The following is a 19,197-nucleotide window of genomic DNA, read 5'->3' as shown; positions in this document are numbered from 1 at the left end:
CTGGAAGATCAGAACTTCCACAGTTTTGTATTCCCCATAAAACTGAGAGTCATGAAAAAAAAAAGTGGGTGGGACATTTAGCATGCATTGGGAAATCAGAAATGCGTAAGCAAATTCATTTGGGAACTCACTCCATCATACCCATCTTAACGTAGACCCACTTATTTAATCGCCAAAAAATATATTAGAAAACTACAAATTGGTGAGCTCCGTATCATGTAATTTGAAGAGCCTACAATATTTATTTATGCCTTCAAAGAAGATGTGAGGGAACTGCTTATAGAAGAGGCTATTTGTTTGTTGGTTCCCACTTTGTATGTCAGAAACTGATATTCCCACTCACGGGTCAGCTACGGTTTAAAGGCCGGAGGTCTGTTCCATCTAGCCAAAGTGCAGACCAGATGCTGACAGTACGACTGCATAAAGTGCGCGTGTGCCAAAGTAAAGCCTCCACGCTGAGCTTTGTTTTGCTGGCCTGTTTGTATGTCTCAAGAATTAGATTTATGGAAATTAGAACATTTTTGGCCAATATGCCAGTATATGAAAAAAAGTGTTCCATTGACGGCATCACGAAATATATGCACATACACCAGATAAAAAGTAAAGGTGAAGTTTTCTCTGTAACAGGCCGTGAAGGCCCATAGGGTTGTGAGACGTCGAGGCTCCAACATTTTCTCTAGACAATAGGCTCACAGAAGACGGTAAGGCTGTCAGCCTTACGCGCCGGCCGCCCTTTATCCCACAGGAAGATTCCTGGTACTCATTTCTGTTAGAGGCTGAGTCGACCCACAGGGCTATAGTGCGGCTGGAAGGATTAGGTCAATTGAAAAAAATCAACCTCATCGGGACTCGAACCCGCGACCTTCCGGCTTGTAGCATAGTGCCTCAGCCAACTACGCTACCGCGTGCCTCACATACACCGGACAGATCGATTTATCTCGTCGGAAGACAAAGAAAGAGGTAAAGTTATCCCTGTGCTTAACTACTTAAGCACTACACCATGAAGGCGTATGGGTGAATGGATGTGTAGACCCACATTTTCTTTACCTCTGCACTAGAGGCGAGTGGTCAGCTTCGCGTCCCGACCACTTTACCCCGGGGAAATCCCCCCCGGCACCCACTAAATAGCAGGCTAGGTGGGCTCCATAGCCTGCCTGGAGTACATGGAGAAGTGAAAATTCTTGCACCTACGGGGACTCGAACTCAGATCCCTCGGTCGTCCAGCTCGTAGCTGGTAGCTTTACCGACTACGTTATCCCGTCTCCCTGGTAAACAAAAGTTAAAATAAAATTGTTTGAGGACCTGAAAAGAGATCAACTACCGCCTTCGGTTGGGACTTAATGCTGAACTGTTATCTCCTCCGTTACAAATTTTCGATTTGTTTTTACCTCCATTCTTTTCTTCTCTTCGCATCTGAACTATGTATCTGATCCACCGTAGCTACCTTGATTTCACTCCTTATCCTAACAATATTAGACAATAGTAAATCACCAAGTTTCCCAGTACGTGACATTCTGCTTGCCAACTTACTTGGTGCTTCTTATACTTCCATATTGTCACGTGTATGGTGGTACGCGTGACCAAATGACGGGTTGTTTACAGGTCGCTGCCTAGAATAGCTCTGGCCATCCATGTTATAATATTTTCCAGAATATTTTTAACACTTGTATAATATTCTGTAATAAGAAATTACTACTTAATATGAGACGTCCAATACAAAACCCGTTCAAACAATTCAGTAAGAGCAGCAATATTCCAAACTGTCTATTAATGTCTCAAAAAGCATCTCCTTAACAAAGAACCGTCGCAGATTCCTCATGTTGCTGACACATATCGGCCGTCTATTGTCTTGCTGTTTTTGATTACGTTGCAAGAAAGCAGGTTTTGATTTACAGTGCCATGACGGAAATTACGTAAACAAAATTCCACACAACGCCAAAAGAAATGGTGAGATCTGCTTCGCGCCAAGAGAAGACGTGTCATGGAAGAAGAGGAAAAGACGATACAAGACTCCAAATATCTGGAAGGAGATGGAAACGGAAGATGAATATCAAAACCGTATCCAATGGCGGCGTTTCCTTTTACCAGTATTTGAGTTTCAAGTTAGAAGAATAAAGCTATCCCCGTAACCGTCCGTGGAGGCTCATAGGGTTATGTGAGATGTTGAGGGCCCCACATTTTCTAGATAATCGGATCACAGATTGAGGTGAGGTTGTAAGCCTTACGCGCCGACCGCCCTTTACCCCCCAGGAAGATTCCTGGTATTAATTTCTGTGACGGGCTGAGTCGACCCCAGGGCCATAGTGGGGCTGGAAAGATTAGGTCAAATGAAGAATCCAAAAACATCATCTGGAATCGAACCCGCGACCTTCCGGCTTGTAGCGTAGTGCCTCAACCAATTACGCTACCGCTTGCACCCGCCAGAAATTTCAAATTCTACTGTAAAAAGTTAGTTACTTACGAATTACTGTTTCTTTTACTTTGTCCATCGTCCTGTATTCTAAAGAACTATAGAACACAACGCTTCAGAAACTGGATCTGTTTACATCTTCAGATGAGTGGGGAGACACCTACTTAGTTGAGTCCGTTAGAGAGAACTAATCTTAATCACTAAACCTAGCTCTTTCTAAGGGACCCAACAGAGTAGGTATCCCCCCTTCACCCGAAGACGGAAACAGATCCAGTTTCCGGAACGTTGTATTCTCTAGCTGTTTCGAGTATCGAACGATGAATGAATTCCAAAATCCCAGTAATTCCTAGTGTTACAGATCACTGTCAGAACCCTTAGAATTTCTTTGGTTGGTTAAGTAGTAAGGCATTTAACAGAGCGCTGCAGTACTGTAGTACAGTACGTAAGGAACTGAATAATGTTTGACGGGCTGGAGACACAACATCTCTCCGAAACAATGGTGTCTACCTACCAGACTACACGCACAGAAGACCACAATCTGAGTGTGAAAAACCATCAAGTACCATACACGCGACATGTTACAGAACCAACAATCAAGCGGTGAATTTTATTTCATAATCATATTAAACGTCATGTAAACTTCGAACTGGCATGCGAATGTCTTCATTCTAATAGCTCATAAGTGACACAAGGTCATATGAACTGAATTATTCGTTTTTCTTACTGATTATCATTTATGGTCACAATAATGTCCAGCTTCGGACCGCAACAGCTTCATTTCGGCCACGCTTTAACGCCAGACTGCAGGCCGAACACTTGCTTCATTTTATGTTCTTTTTAATTTCTTTCGCTTGGCCTTTCAGTGCTACTTGAGAGTATATTCATGGACTACGTGATTTTCTTCTGCTTCGCAAATCAATGCAATTGTACTATGCAATTTATGAATGTTCAAGTTGGCGAGCCACATTGAGAACTGGCAAGTGCACAAACCAACTGCAACCAGAAAATCTGCAGACACCACATTTTATATAATAAAAGAGTTCCTCCTCTTCTTATTCGGTTTAATATTCATCATATCGAAAGCAAACTTTCTGACGAGCTGTAGTGTTTATTTAATTAATACCTTAAGTCAGCTATCAAGCTCTTGTGCAGTAAGCATTTTTATATAAAATTAAAATTTTACTTGGCCAAATTTAGTCTAAATCCGTCGCGTGGTTTCTTAGATGAAACAGGCGGACGTACAGGCAGACCATCCCATTACGCGTTCTTTTTCTTTGCACTTGTAAAAAAATTGCTCTTAATGAAACACATCAGAAATGAAACGTAATTTGAGCAACTGCTTGTGAGACTATGTGATAGACAGAGAAGGGTAGGGGGTCCAGCATTGTTATTAAAGTTACGTGGACTGGATACATTGGGTATTAACTGCAGCACGCCTTCTCACGGCCGGTGAGAGAAGGCCGAAAGAGGGCAACTCTCATGATAAGAACTTGGCGAGTAAAAAAGCAACCATGTCACGCAGCAACAGAACCGACACTACAATGGCCGTCTGGGGCAAAATATTTGCGTGGTTTTTTATTTGTTATGCCAGATTCACAAGCAATTGTTGTCTTCGGCCCTCACTGACACAACAATTTTCAGCATGTAACAGTCTTTAAGGTGGAAATTTGTGCTTTCATGTAGTAAAAGCACTCTGTCTTTGAAATACAATGATATGAGCCTGAACAATAGGACATTTAACGCCAACGAAGGTTTTTTTCCCATTGGCGCTATAGCCCTCATTTGGGCCTAGGCCTACCTCCATGAAACTCTCCGTTTCACTTTCGGTTTACTAGATCTTAGACATTCGATAGGACTCCTTGGGCGGGAGATCAGCTCGTCGCAAGGCCTCTACCTGTACACAAACATAGAAAAACGCACACAAACATCCATGCCCTGAGTGGGATTCGAACCCACGATCCCGACTTCCGAGCGAGCGAAAACAGTGCATGCCTTAGACCGCTCGGCTACCGTGACCGGCTCAATGAAGTTTATTTTTGATTATTATTATTTTCTATGTGGGTCGGTATAGTTCGCTTGCGGACTACAGGCCACGGATCTTTTTTTTTTGTACATGTATTGTCCTTTCTCGCCACAAATGCCATAACTATTGGAAGTGCACATATTCTATTTTTCTCGCCTGTTAAAGCTAAGTTCAATTTTTCTTCGAATTATTATTAATTTATTGTTATTATATAGACTCTCATATTTCTTTAATTATTTTTGTGTATTTCTGTGTACTCGTACTATCTTTGTAATTGGTCACTGTGCTGTTAAGTTTGTTCGTAAACAAACATGAACTGAATTGAATTGAATTATTATAGAACAAAATTTAAACGCACAGTTAGTAACAGGTAATCATGTTAGGTGATTTTATTGTACTCAACAATGACCGCATTCATGGCGTCTTACTATCTATCTGTCTAACCTATCCAATCTATCTATGGCCCTACTCGTACAGTCCTCTTTGTTCGACCGGCCGCTTTTTCAGTTTCTTAATATTATACACAGTCGGTAGGACTTTTGGACGGGGGATCAGCCCGTCGCAAAGCCAATACCTACACACAGAACAGCACAAAGACAGAATAAATGCAAACAGACATCAATGCCTTGAGTGGGATTGGAACCCATGATTCCAGCGTTCGAGCGAACGGAGACAGTTCATACCTTAGACCGCGCGGCCACTCTCATCAATCCCGATTCTTAATACTACAATAAAATTAAAAGAAATTCAATGTACATGGCCACCTGCTTTCTTACTCTTGATAAACGCAGTAACTCTTATCATAAATAGTTCACCACTCGATTTAGTGTTCTCACATATTAGCGACATAAGCGTTTCTATTTCAAGCTCTCCCGTGGGCACTCCTGATAAGTACCATCCAGCACGTTTTCTGATTTCAGTTTAATGTTCGACTGTCATATCCCTGACCCCTCATCGCAACTAGGCTCAAGGTGATTACCTGCTACTCTATAATGTCTGACGTCGTTCTGACTGGTCATGTGTTCTAAATGAAAATTCCATTGACCCTGCAGTGAATAGCACCACTGACAGTGCGTGAAGCTATAGATTTAGCCATTCCTCCTATAAGATAGACAAATTCTTCCCTTCCGCATTGGTATTATAATTCTTTAAAGTGTTATATTAAGAAGAAGAATCAATATTTCAGTAGATACAAGAAATCAAAATCTGATCAAAACTATAGTGTCTTTTTTTCTGGTTAAAATCACCATTAAATCAGACTGACTTCATTGGTTACAATCTATCGATGATAATCTGAAAACTAAACCTAATGAGTTTTGAAAATATGTCTAAGTTTAAGAAGAATGATCATGTTTTCACCTGACTCAAAATTGGAGAAAATGAAATAATGCAACCTCAATGTATTGTTGAAGCCTTTGCGAATCACTTTTCTTCGATTTGTAACCCTCCATCTTCTGTTGTTATTCCAAACTATGTTCGTTTTACTTTCTATGATTTTTTTAAACGTTCCTTCGATTTCCGACTCTGACGTGTAAGGGGGGGGGGGCAAAGGAATGAGTCTGACCACTCGCTTCCAGCTAGTGCCGATGTCAAGAAAATAAGGATCTATATATATCCATTCCCCCCATACGCCTTCAAGGTGTAGTGTTTAATTAGTTCGTCACAGGAACAACTTTACCTCTTTACTTTGCTTATACTCCGGCACTGCTTTGGTCATAATGTACGCAATGCATTTATCCTGTAACCATAATGGATATTAACACACTGCTGGAGGAAAGCGGAGGCATACGATCAATCAATCAATTTACTTACCATCTGCCAGAAGCCTCTGCACAATGTTCACCATGTCCTTGATCTCTTTCACGTAGAATTCTGATTCTGTGTCGGGCGTCATGCCCAGATCTGTGATACCACAGTTAAGGAACAGTATCGTGTAACAAGACGTTGCAAGACATGTATCATAACCCAATAAGTAAATGCACAGATTCATGGGTTACTGCAGGAAGTCGTCCATCTCGCGTAGAATGGGCTAGGAAGACGATCACACATAGGGAGTAGGGACAGATTTAGAAAAGGAGAGACAGTTTTCTCAAGACACTCACCTGGAGAGAGCAATTCTAACAAATAGTAGGTCACTTTAGAGGTTTTTTTTGCAAAGTTTTCCATGCATTTCTTCTCTCGTTTTCCCCCCAGTTGATGATCGTAACAATAATTTGTTCCCGTACCCTGTCTGGATATCTGAAGATTAAAGTATCTTAGATTATAGTTATATAGGTTTTATGCGAGTGTGAAACTAGGTATCTCATCCTACGTCGAAAAAAATACCGAGGAAAATATTTAGAGCTAAAGGAATAGAAATTAAGGGAGGATGAATATAGGTACACATCGAGAAGCTTAATATTTTTCCCCCTTCTGGCGCTACAGCTCCAATTTGGGCCTTTGCCTACCTCCATGAAACTCTCCGTTTCACTTCGGTTTGCTAGATCTTAGACATTCGGTAGAACTCCTTAGGTGGGTGATCAGCTCGTCGCAAGGCTTTTACCTGTACGCAAACACAGAATAAATGCATACACACACCAAATATCCTTGCCTTGTTTGGGATCCGAACCCACTATCCCGGCTTCCGAGCGAGCGAAGACAGTGCATGCATTAGACCGCTCGGCTACCGTGACCGGCCTTCAAAATATTTATTCTTCCCTGAATACAATATACTAATTAGAAGATGAGATGGGCAAGACATGTAGCATGTATTGAGGACATGATACACGCGCAGGACACTTGGGAAACTCAGTCACGTGACAATATATTTCATACTGTCATAGTTGTATCCTATAATTTGTTGTTATGGTTTTCTTACAACAGAGAGCAGAATATACCATGAGAGGGGTACATAATCATGGCAGTACTTAAAGCATGGATACGTCTGGTATTCTTTCGAAACTTGGGCGCTCTATTTGTTGTGACGTGGCGACAGGGTCTAGTTTTGCGCCATGAAATGCTACACATGTTGTGATGAATTCTTACCAAATTTGTGCTTTGTTGAACTCGACGAAAGTGGCCACTGGGAGAACCAAGAAGGAACTGAAAGAACATCGTAATGATGGAGCTAAGAGCAAGCAGAACGAGAGGACGGGAAGTGGGTGAAACCGGCTCAGGATATTGTCGAATGGCGCGCTTACGCGTAGCCATGTTAAACATTCTTCCTCTACTACTAGAAAATTTGTCTGGGCAGAATATTTTGTGTGAAACGCCGTCTCTTATCTGAGGGAATATCGTAAACTAGGGGTGTCTGAAATGAAAATAGCCAAAAAATAAGGGATGAAGGGATGTTGTGATTCGCGCAGAACACCTAGTGTTGTTCGGAGACCAAAATCAAGGAGTACAACGGGGCACGGTGGGGTAGAGAAGGAAAGCATAGAGAATTTTGGTATGAAACTCCTGTACATCGGTACATCGACTGTCTACGGGCTGGACGGCTGAGAGGTTGGAGTTCGAGTCCCGGTAGGATCACAAATTTTCTCTCCCCCATGCCGTCCAGGCTGGTTCTAGGGCCCACCCAACCTCCTATTCAATGGATACAGGAAGTAAAGCGGCCGGGGCGTGAAGCTGACCACTCACCTCCAGCTGGTGCCTTGGTCAAGAAAATATGGATCCATACATCCACCCCCCACACACTTTCATGACGTAGTGTTTAATTAGTTAAGCAAAGATATGTCTTTAGTTTTTTTATCTTTTATAGAGAATTTTAGTGGAGAAATCTCTTGGAAAATTAAAACTTGAAAGGCAGAGGAAATGGAAGTATTATATTTAGGCGGGTCTCGGAGAAACAAAGTGTCAGGCTGGGAGGCTGATGGAACTTGTTCCCGATAGCGTTCAATAATGGGGTTTTTGGGCCTATTTGCGATGTCGGACTTCCTGATTCTACTACCATACGGTTAGTTACTGCAAGATTAGCCAGGCCGCGCCATAGCTCAAGCGGTTAGTCGCTGGCTTCCCACCGTGGCGGCCCGGGTTCCATCCCGGGTCTGGTCAAGTGGGATTTGTGGTGGACAAAGTGGCGCTGTGGCGGGTTTTCTCCGAGTACTTCGGTTTCCCCTGCCAATATTCATGCCACCAAATTTCCCATCTTCATAAATAATCACCCGGAGCAGGTACAATAGGCCAATCAGTGGCCGCCGTGCCGAGTGGACCCAGCTGGACTCCACCCCCCACTACTGTAAGATTAAATCTTTATTTATATGACGTATGTATTACCTGAAGTTGAAAGTAAGAGGTTGCTCTGTGGTCCTCTTTGTCAACTGCACGGTTGAATGATTAGACAGTATGAATGGGCAAGGTTTCGAAACAAGCAGTCGCGTCTATTTTTGGCACTATCCTAGCATTTGCCTCTCAAGGCACTGAGGAAGGCAACGACTAAATCCTAGTTCTCGGAACAAAATTTGAATCCGCTGCCATCAGAATTTTTTAACCTATACATCGGCTGAGTGTTCATGTCCAAACACTGAGTACGTGCTAACTGCGGTTTGGTATCTTTTTCAAACTTAAACTATTGTTCTGTAACGCCTGACTTATATGGTGTATTCAGTAAACAAAATTCTCATCTTACCTTGTAGTAAGTTCGAACAGAGACAAGTATTTCATCTGTCACTATGTAGATTCCCACGTGGCTATTATACTTGCACTGAGTCAAAACACGTTCCATCCCATTAGTGTTCTTTCCTAACAGTACAGCACACTTGAAAACACGTTAGAAACACTTATATTTCACTTCGTACCCGCTACCACAGGGAGCTTCCGTCCACGTAACTGTTTTTCTTTTCTCACAGTACTGCAGTCTTTGCAAAACAAACGTGTCAGTTCCCCACGCCGACAAGAGTATGGCAGCGTGTCACAGAACGCAGTCTGAGGGTGGGAATGAGTAGTAATACACTGTCAACCTGGCACATTTGCAGTTCTGAATAATGAACTGTAGTCAAGTCAGTTCCATGCTGTTGCAAACAAACTTCTGCTTACACCACCGTGTACTCCGCGCTAGGGGATGCACGAAAGGAAAGGAGGGAGTGTAGATTTCAGTAGGGGAAAAGGAAGAAAGTAAGAGGGGAGGGCTATAATGTCCGGTCCCTGTTAACTTGGAGATGTAGGGAACGGATAACGCCTTACAGCAGGTTCAACACTGATTCGAAGAGTGGAGATTTCCAAGACAAAATCAGCATTTAGGCCAGCATCAGCAATTTATGGGGGGGGGCTGCATACAGACTGTCTCGTTTGTGCCGTTTTGCGCTGGAGAAGTCGTGGGTGGTTACTAGCAGAAACGGATTAAAAGGGTCGAAAATTTTAAGGGTTCAACCCTCATTGGTGAATTAGGGGCCTATCCCCGACTACGTAAAGAGGAGTGAATGTACAGGTCCACATAATGTAAGACCTCATCACGGCACTGAGTTGAGAGACACTACCCTGAAGTTTCACCTCCTTTATCCTTTAAGAAGGGGCTGTGTGGGTTCTCGGCCTGTTCCGGACACTCTGGTGAGGAACAAAGAAGTCCCGACTCATACCGAGAAGCAATAAAACCACGTTCGACTTAGAAAAATATCAAAAACTCCAGTCTCATACAAACGTGACGTGTAATTGAAATCTCAGATATCTCCAAATCGAATTGCGTATTGAACCGGGAAATTTTTGAGGGCTAATCCATATCCCCTAAAATTCCTCATTCAATTTTAAAAGTGTTTCTTTCCTAAAAGAGTATTATAAAAAGAATTATTCTGTGATAAAGTAACGAATATTTAGGTCTGTGCCAACAGAATATTAGACTTTGAGATAACCAGTTAAAATAAGTGTAAGATTTGAGGCTTTCACGGCGGTGACTATGAAGAAAGCAGTCTTCTGGGATTTGGCACCGCGTATAAGTGGTGTTAACCGACGTTTCGGAGGAACGTATCGCCTCCATCTTCAGGGTAGAAGAAAAAGTATAAGAAATCTGCAAGCGACAAGACGGTTTTACCATTCTCACGGTCTTGTCGCTTGCAGATTTCTTATACTTTTTCTTCTACCCTGAAGATGGAGGCGATACGTTCCTCCGAAACGTCGGTTAACACCACTTATACACGGTGCCAAATCCCAGAAGACTGCTTTCTTCAGTTAAAATAAGTGTTTTAGTTTGTGGCGATAGTATTGTCACATGTTTGGAATGCGGTAGAAGGAACAGCGCAAAAAGGCGCCAGCAGAACAACAAGACCGAATTCAGACGTTGCCAGCAGAACACCGCGGAAATGGAAGAGAAGAAGAACGTTTAAGTTGTTCGGGGGCGATCAACCTTTAGAAGGGAGAAATGTCACATATTTGGAATAGGCACTTCCACGGTAACGCAATAACAGCGAGCCGTTGCGTAGACAATGCCGAAACAACGAACGTGTTTCCCCGGAGAAGAACAACAGAAGGCCGTTGAGTAACAACGGATGAGACAAAACTCGTTACCAGCGTATAAGGAGCGTTCCCGAAGCAACGGATTGCCAAACACGTGAGATCGAGAGGTGTCCTCTTCTGAGACCGCAGAACACCTACATAAGCCGAGAGCTACAGACAGCAAAAACACAGTTGGATCCTAGTCGCCATACGATGCAGACAGAAGACAGTTGAGATCCAGCCAAGGCCAAGGATACTTGAGACGTCGCATTGAAGTATTAGGCCAGAAGTCAAGTGACACTGCAAGTGATAACAATTGTACGGTGTGTAAGAGTGAAAGTTCAATAAAGATTCTCTAAATCCGAGACCCACGTAAAGTTATTTGTCGTGTGACATATCCAACACGTGACAGTATATTAATATAATTATTATGTTTCTAGACATTATATTCCTGATTTGGATTGAAACAATATATGAATTCTCCCACATGTCTCTGGTATATCAACTGATCAGTCAATGCAGCGCAGACGTCTCTCCGATTATCGCAGCCTAAGTCAGAAAATTACAACTCCGTAAAACTGTGCTTTTATATTGATACCATACAGAGAATTTGTCTGTTTGTGATTATTTCTATTCTGAAAGCACTGTGATTTTAGTAACGATAGCCACGAAATAGCACACAGACATAGATGATAACCTTCATGTGTGTGGAGATTTTTTGATGATTTTAATGTTTATCTTAACTCTCGCAGGTGATTTATGCTGTGCTTGAATTATATATCCTGTCTTGGGTTGGTAATAGTGTCCGAAGAAAGGAACTAGTTCTATCGATTGGACCCAACTGAGAAGGTTCCACCTGAAGACGGAGACAGAATCCAGTATCCGAAAAGTTGTGTGTTGTTTTAAATAAAACAGGTCGATGGATAATATCCAGAAACAATAATTGTAGGTTACTTTTTACCGCATTTGTACATTCCTGTTCCTTCGCTTCGAAGTGAAATCTTCTATATATTACTGATAAAATTTAAAAACGCTTTAAGCATATGGCGGCAACTGCAAACTTGCCACATGTCTTTCATTCTTTCCTCATAATATTTTGAGAACTTGGAAAAAGAAACTGATAACCCATCTGATAATTTCAAGTTGTCTGTTCGTAATTAACAGATTTCAATTTCGAAAATGCATCGCACCATTATAATTCTGTCTTTCTTCGGGTAATTTCAAGGGCCATTTTACTTAAAGATATAAATGACACTTCAAGTTTCTCTCTCGAGTCATTTGATAAATTTTGATTAAATTCAGTACAACTATACAACACGGCTATTATACTGTTATTACCGTATGTTCCATCCTCTTTGATTCATTTCAAGACCCAATACATTTAGCGCCTTAAATATATTTCTCGTATGTATTCACAGAAAGAGGTCGGTTATGGCAGCCGAGTGGCTTAAGGCATGTACTGTCTTCGCTTAGTCGGAAAGCTGGGATCGTGGGTTCGAATCCCACTCAGGGTATGGATGTTTAGTGTTAGTGTGTGTGTGTTTATCTGTGTTTGTGTACAGGTAGAAAGACCTTGCGACCAGCTGATCATCTGCCTAAGGAGCCCTACCAAATGTCTAAGATCTAGTAAACGGAAGTAAAACGGAAAGTTTCAAGGAGGAAGGTCAAGGCCCAAAATTGGGGCTGTAGCGCCAAAAGGAAAAACATTCACATAAAGACAAACTGTAATCTAAAAACGCTGAATCGTTCGTGATACTGTTTATAAACTCCGTGGCCTTTAGCCCGCAAACGAAATATACCGACCTAGCGACCGCCGCTTGCCGACGAAGTTAGTGCCAACTTTAGGGATTCAAGTAGCTCCTCAGTTATCCTCACGAGGCAGAGTGGACCTAGTTCCAGACCCATTATTTCTCAGAAAATCTGGTAGCGTCGGGAATCGAATCCAGGGCCTCTGAAACTGTAGCCAGGAACTCTGATCACTAGACCACAGAGACGGTCGATCCTGCTTATAAAATTTTAAAATAAATCCTCCTCCCCATTTTATAAATTTGGCCAAAACCCATTAAGAGGTTTTTGGAATTGAAACACGAGATAGGAGAGACATGACAATTTTATGCATTTCTTGCCCGAAACTCAACAATCCCGCGTGTCCAATTTGGACGAGCCCTTCTATCTTCTGTAGGTGGTTCGGGAGGGAGATGCATCCGAAATACGGGTCTCAGACATGCAGATGGATACAAATTCCTGTCAAGTTACTCTCATAAAGTGTCGAACGTGTGATTACAGTATCCACGTAATGTTCATGACTTACCCAGGACAAGCCTTCAGCTCTGTTTAGAACTAACATCACGTTTCTTCTGAGCGGAGTAGTCATGAACATGCAAATAAATCCCGGCTCATTATTTCAAACTTATTCAGCAAAATAATATCCCAGGGGTTCCTAGGATATGTTGAGAGGCGTACAGACATTGAAATCCTCCCGTTGTGTCTAATTATTTAAAATAATTTGATTTCATTATAATTTCATGGCCATCACATGCAAGGGTTGAGCTTGTTAGCCCGTTTTGTCCATAAATACGCATGGCATTTGAGAATTACGAGTAAATCTTCCTTACTTGAGCAGGTTGCAGAACCCCCGTTAGCTTCCTTCGTGCAGGTTGCCTGCAATTGCTATAGAATCCTGCCTATCCACCACGTAACCCCGGGAAGTGGCTCTTACCAGGTGTGGCCCACCGAGCTTGCATAAGGCAGGGTTACCTGAAGATTGGAGACATGGATGCTGCCTAGCGGAGTCCCTTCTCTTTCGTTCCAGGCAGTCAAAACGATATCACTGCTGTTGATATTGTCACGTGACTGATAATAATGGGTTCTGCTTTGGATTTCTTTGCACTTCTTTTACAATTACAACCAACTACAACACTTCACAATCAATGGCTGCCTAACACTCGATCCATTCCCTACTGGACTATGCGTGTCTTCTCTTCTGCGTGACTGACTTCTTCCTGAATTACGAATCGGTCACTTCCTCAGCTTCCGTTGTCAGCTGGTTAGCACTCCACAGCTGAACACTGCACGTTCTTAAAAATGGCGAATGCCGAGCGACGGTTCACTCTCTCGAAAGAACTGAACTAACTCTTTTTTAGCTTCGGAGCGAACCGGATATAAGTCACCATGTCTTTCAGTTCCTCTGTTATTATATTTTTCTGCATTTATTCTTTGCCACGAGAACGTGCTTACCGAATCGTAGCCCAGCAATAAATTATTCCGCGTCTATTCATTGCAGCGCGACGTGCTTACCGAACCGTTACCTAGCAAAGGTCTCTTTTATAACTTCGAGGCGAACCGAGTATATTTTATTGCTAGTGGGGTGGGACTAAGTCCCTTGTACTGCGGCCACTTCTGGCCTATTGTACCAACCCCAGATGATATGTGAGGGTGACTGTGGAGCAATTGGTGGAATGAAGATTGGCAGGGGAAACCGAAGTACTCGGAGAAAACCTGCCCCAGGGCCACTTTGTCCACCACAAATCCCACTTGTCCAGATCCGGGATCGAACCCGGGCCGCAGAGGTGGGAAGCCAGTGACTAACCGCTTGAGCTATGGCGCGGCCGTTCATGTCCCTTACATCCACATGTTCTCATCGACATTTTCATTTAGAACACCTTAAATTTCTGTGTTCCAGCAAATAAATGTTAGAACTATACCGACCGCCGCTTGTCAGCGAAGTTAGTGCCAACTTTAGCGGATAGAGGGTGTCAAGTGGTCAGCGCAACGGATCTCCATGGCCGTTTTCTAGAACGGATCTGCTGTTTCGTTGAAATAGCTCCTCAGTTATCCTCACGAGGCTGAGCGGAATCCGTTCCAGACGCACCAATTCTCAGAAAATCTGGTAGCGCCGGGAATCGAACCCGAGACCTTAGATCTGTAGGCAGGATCTCTGACCACTAGACCACAGAGGCAGTTCCCATTTAGTAAATTGTTCTGAATTAAGGTAATCACATTTTTAAGGTTTTTTCTCAAATTTTAACTTGATTAAATTATTCTCTGCAAGATGGATTTACATTTAAGAATTTAAGAACTTATGTTGCCACTGAACATGTTTCTATCTTTTCAATGCCACTGGTGTGTTTTAGAATCGCTTGTATAGGCTATTCGGGACAGCATTTTACTGTGGGGTTCGCAGAGTCCTCTAACTTCGGGCTTGTGACTTGGTTCTCACATTTGCGGAATGTCGAAATGACCGGAAGCTGCTTGTTTGAAGATGCAAGACAGGAACAGAAGCAGAATAGACGCATTTCGATCCTGGCCTCTAAACACAGGCAACGTGTCCCCTCGGGGTATGGATGTTTGTCTTCAGAATCTAGAGGCCTTATGCTGGGCTACTGCTTATATAAGGAGTCCTTATCACTTATGTGAAAAGTAGAAAAGGTAAAGCTATCCACACAACAGGCAGTGGAGGCCCATAGGGTCGTGAGACATCGAGGCTTCCACATTTTCTCTAGACAATCGGCTTGCAGACGGCGGTGAGATTGTCAGTCTTACGCGCCAGCCGCCATTTTGCCCCAGGAAGATTCCTGGTACTCATTTCTGTCAGAGGTTGAGTCGACCCCAGGGACACAGTGCGGCTGGAAGGATTAGGCAAATTGAGAAATCCAATGACTTCATCGTGAATCGAACCCGAAACCTTCCGACTTGTAGCACTGTGCCTCAACCAACTACGCTACCTCGTTCCCCTTCTAAGATTAGTGAAAGCCAATACTGGACCTGAGCTCTAACGTCAAGTACATAAAAAATTGAGAAGAAAAGGAGGAACATGACAGGTGAAGAAGAAAAAGTTCTTGACCCTACCGAGACTAGAACTCCGAGCCCTCGGTCGTTCAGCCCGTAGGCAGGCGCTATACCGACTGCTCTACCCCGACTTACACTAATATGCTCGGTAAAATTAATTCTATGGATCACGATTGTTCTTCAGAAGCTACCAGTCCATCGTCTAATCAAAACATTTTCCACCCCTCAACGAAACCCAAGGTTCATCACCCAAATACTGCAGCCTATGCTCGGCCAGTTTAATCCCATCCCCATCTTCTCGCCCCGCTGTAATATCTTTCTATGCCGAAGTTCCCCGGAAGCGATCTCTTCTTTTAAGGCACGCATGCTCACTAAATGAGCTCCACGGATCAAACCCCCTCTTGAGAAGCTAGTAGTGTTTCAGTTAGTCAAGAAAGTCCCCATCTTTTATGGAAACCGAATGTTCATAAAAGCCTGCAAATAGAAGCTATCCTGAGTCAGATGAATCCAGGCCCACCTCGCTTTAAGGTCCATTTCAATGTTATCCTCCCATCTGTGTCTCGGACTCTTTTCTTCAGGTTTCCCGAAAGAAATGCCTGCTAAGGAACTACGAATGTGTCCAGCTGAGGACGAGGCTTATCCTACAGGACTTACGTGGACGAAGTTCACATTTCATAAAGTGATGGTAATTCCAGTTCTCTTAAATGGAGCATAGCTTGTGTTCAGAACACTCAACTAACTAACTTCATGGAGCTGACCTCTTCTTGAGAAGCTACCAGTTAAGCAGCTACTCAACAACTTCCCAGCATTTTAGGGAACCCGAGGGTTCATTACTGTGTTCACAAGAGCCCTCCACTGGTTCCTATCCTTAGCCAGTCAATACCATCACATTCTATCTCTCTAAGTTCTATTTTAATATTGTCCACCCACCTACGCCTTGGTCTTCTTAGTGGTCTCTTTCCTTCTGGCATTTCCATCAGTATCTTATATGCATTACTCTTTTAACCCCCATACGTGCTACGTGCCCTACCCATTTATTCTCCTTTACTTGATCATTCTAATTATACTTGGAGAAGTGTACAAGTTATGAAGCTCCTCATTATACAGTTTTCTCCAACCTCCTGTCACTTCATCTCTTTTCGGTCCAAATATTCTCCTCAGCTCCCTGTTCTCAAACACCCTCAGTCTGTGTTCCTCTCTTAATGTCATCGACCAAGTTTCAGAACAATCAATATAAGTGCAATTTGGGCAGCGGATGTACGTGTACTAGATAACATGAAACTGGAACTGATGGACCTGATCTGGAGGCAGGGTGTAAAGTAAAGAGCAGACTGCAGGCACGAAGGTTACACTTACACTGGAGAGCAGAGTATTGCAGAGAACTGTAGAACTAACGGAGGATCCACTTAACTGCACCACACGGAAAGGCATGAATGAATCAAAATATGTTCTGAATTTATGTCGGCGGAGCTGCTTCTGCGCAAACAGTGCAGTGAAGTAACATGGGAAGAAAGTGCGCTACGCCACTCTTACGTTTCAAGTTGCACTTCTTCCACTGCTGTATTCGTACGTGTCCACCACGTGGACACGATAACTTGCGCATGCCCGAAGCTGATTCCAGCGAAACGGTCGCATCGTTGTACGTAGCAACAGGTGGCAAGGTCATCTTTACGTCACAAGTAACCGAGACAGTCAGCTTCAAATAAATAGTCCTGATATAGAGCAGCCGTGACGCTGCAGTACAAGGAAACCTTACCCCACTTTCACACCGAGGTCACAATGTGGAAATTTTCCTTCTACAGACCAACTGCAGCGGGCTAGCGGAGTATATTCAAGCGCTTATGGTCTCAATTTCGAAGAAGTGCCGCTTTTTCTAACCTTAAGGGAAGTACATAGACTGAGGGTATTTGAGAACGGGGTGCTGAGGACAATATTTGGAACGAAGAAGGATAAAATAGTTTAAAAAAACTACTTGGCCTGTAGTCCGCAAGCGACCGCCGCTTGTCGGCGAAGTTAGTGCCAACTTTAGAGGATAGAGAGTGCCGCGTGGTCAGCGCAACGGATCCTCACGGCCGTTAATCTAGGTTTTCTAGACCGGAGCCGCTATTTCCTTGAAATAGCTCCTCAATTATCGTCACGAGGCTGAGCGGACCCTGTTCCAGACCCACTACTTCTCAGAAAATATCGTTGCGCCGGAAATCGAACCCGGGACCTCTGCATCTGTAGCCAGGAACTCTGACCACTAGACCACGGAGAAAGCTGGAGAAAACTGAATAATGGGAGTGATCAGATCAAGGGATATGAGATGGCCAGGGCAAGTAGCACGCAGGGGACAGAGGAGGAGTACATGCAGTTAGAAGGAAATACATCACTAGGAAGACCTAGACGTAGGTGGGAGGATAATATTAAAATTGACTTAAGAGAAATAGAATGGGCTTGTATAGACTGGATTCATCTGGCTCAGGATAGGGGCGAGGACTATTGTGAACACGGTAATTAACTTTCGGGTTCCACAAAATGTTGGGAAATTATTGAGTAGCTGAGCAGCTGTTCGCTTCTCAAGGACTCACAGCTCTGTGGAGTTTGCTGTATAATGGAATATAAACTTAACTAACACTCAAAAGTCGTCTACTTCGAGGCTCCCACATTTTCTAGACAATCGGCTCACAGATGACGGTGATGTCAGCCTTACGAGCCGATCGCCATTTACCCCCAGGAAGATTCCTGGTACCCATTTCTGTTAGAGGCTGAGCCGACCTTAGGGCCATAAGGTGGCTAGAAGGATTAGGTCAACTGAAAAAATCCAGTGACCTCATTGGGAATCGAACCCGCGACCTTCCGACTTGTAGCGTAGTGTGAAGGTAGAAGGTGAAGAAGAAAGAAGACAAATGAGGAGGTTGGGGTGCAGGGGATACGACAGAACGTAATGAGAATAGGCCGAATAAAAGGAAGGCAACGAACAGACAGGGATAGAGTTTGTGGGAAGATATAAAATGAAAAAATAGAGAAAAACACATTAGAAAGAAAAGGAGGAGGTAGGAAGTAGAAACAAGAAAAAGCTGGGGAAGAAAGACATGACGAAGAAGAAGAAGAAGATGATGATGATGATGATGATGATGATGATGGCAGCGGCGGCGGCGATGTTCGTGGAGACGAAGGATATGTTGAACAATTTTTCATTAAATCGTGTAGTTAAGAGACTAACAACTTCGCTCCACATGCCCCTTCTAGGTTTCATTCGTGTTTTCGACGCGCCTTAATTCTAGAAAAGTCTCAAGATTTTGTTCTCTGCAACGCCGCTCATATTTGCGCTGTTTTTGTATCGTTTCCTCTATCGTATTCATAATTGACCCTCACTCACCCTTCCCCTTCCCTCTCCCCTCAACACACAACGTGTACTGATAATCTTAACGCAGACATGTTTTTGTTCAGTACAAAAACGTATACAGGGTCAGCGCGTAAGCTATTCACAATTCTACCAAAATCTCCCCTTTTTTTTATTGCTAGTGGGGTGGGACTAAGTCCCTTGTACTGTGGCCACTTCTGGCCTATTGTACCAGCCCCAGATGATAGG

The 19,197-nt window shown here is 43.3% G+C and overlaps 1 protein-coding gene across 1 annotated transcript in view; it reads right to left on the bottom strand.

The window, feature by feature from the left end:
* The window catches only part of LOC111864089 (RNA-binding protein fusilli), a 207,237-nt gene that overhangs the window by 71,477 nt on the left and 116,563 nt on the right, over positions 1 to 19,197 (bottom strand). Inside the window, exon 4 of the mRNA XM_023851087.2 lies at positions 6,246 to 6,335. Within this exon, the coding sequence (XP_023706855.1) occupies positions 6,246 to 6,335 (90 nt within the window). The remainder of the gene's footprint in view (positions 1 to 6,245; positions 6,336 to 19,197) is intronic.

The sequence above is a fragment of the Cryptotermes secundus genome, unplaced genomic scaffold, assembly GCF_002891405.2.
Source record: "Cryptotermes secundus unplaced genomic scaffold, Csec_1.0 scaffold705, whole genome shotgun sequence".
Taxonomy (NCBI): domain Eukaryota; kingdom Metazoa; phylum Arthropoda; class Insecta; order Blattodea; family Kalotermitidae; genus Cryptotermes; species Cryptotermes secundus.
This window is presented reverse-complemented; position numbering and strand designations above follow the sequence as displayed.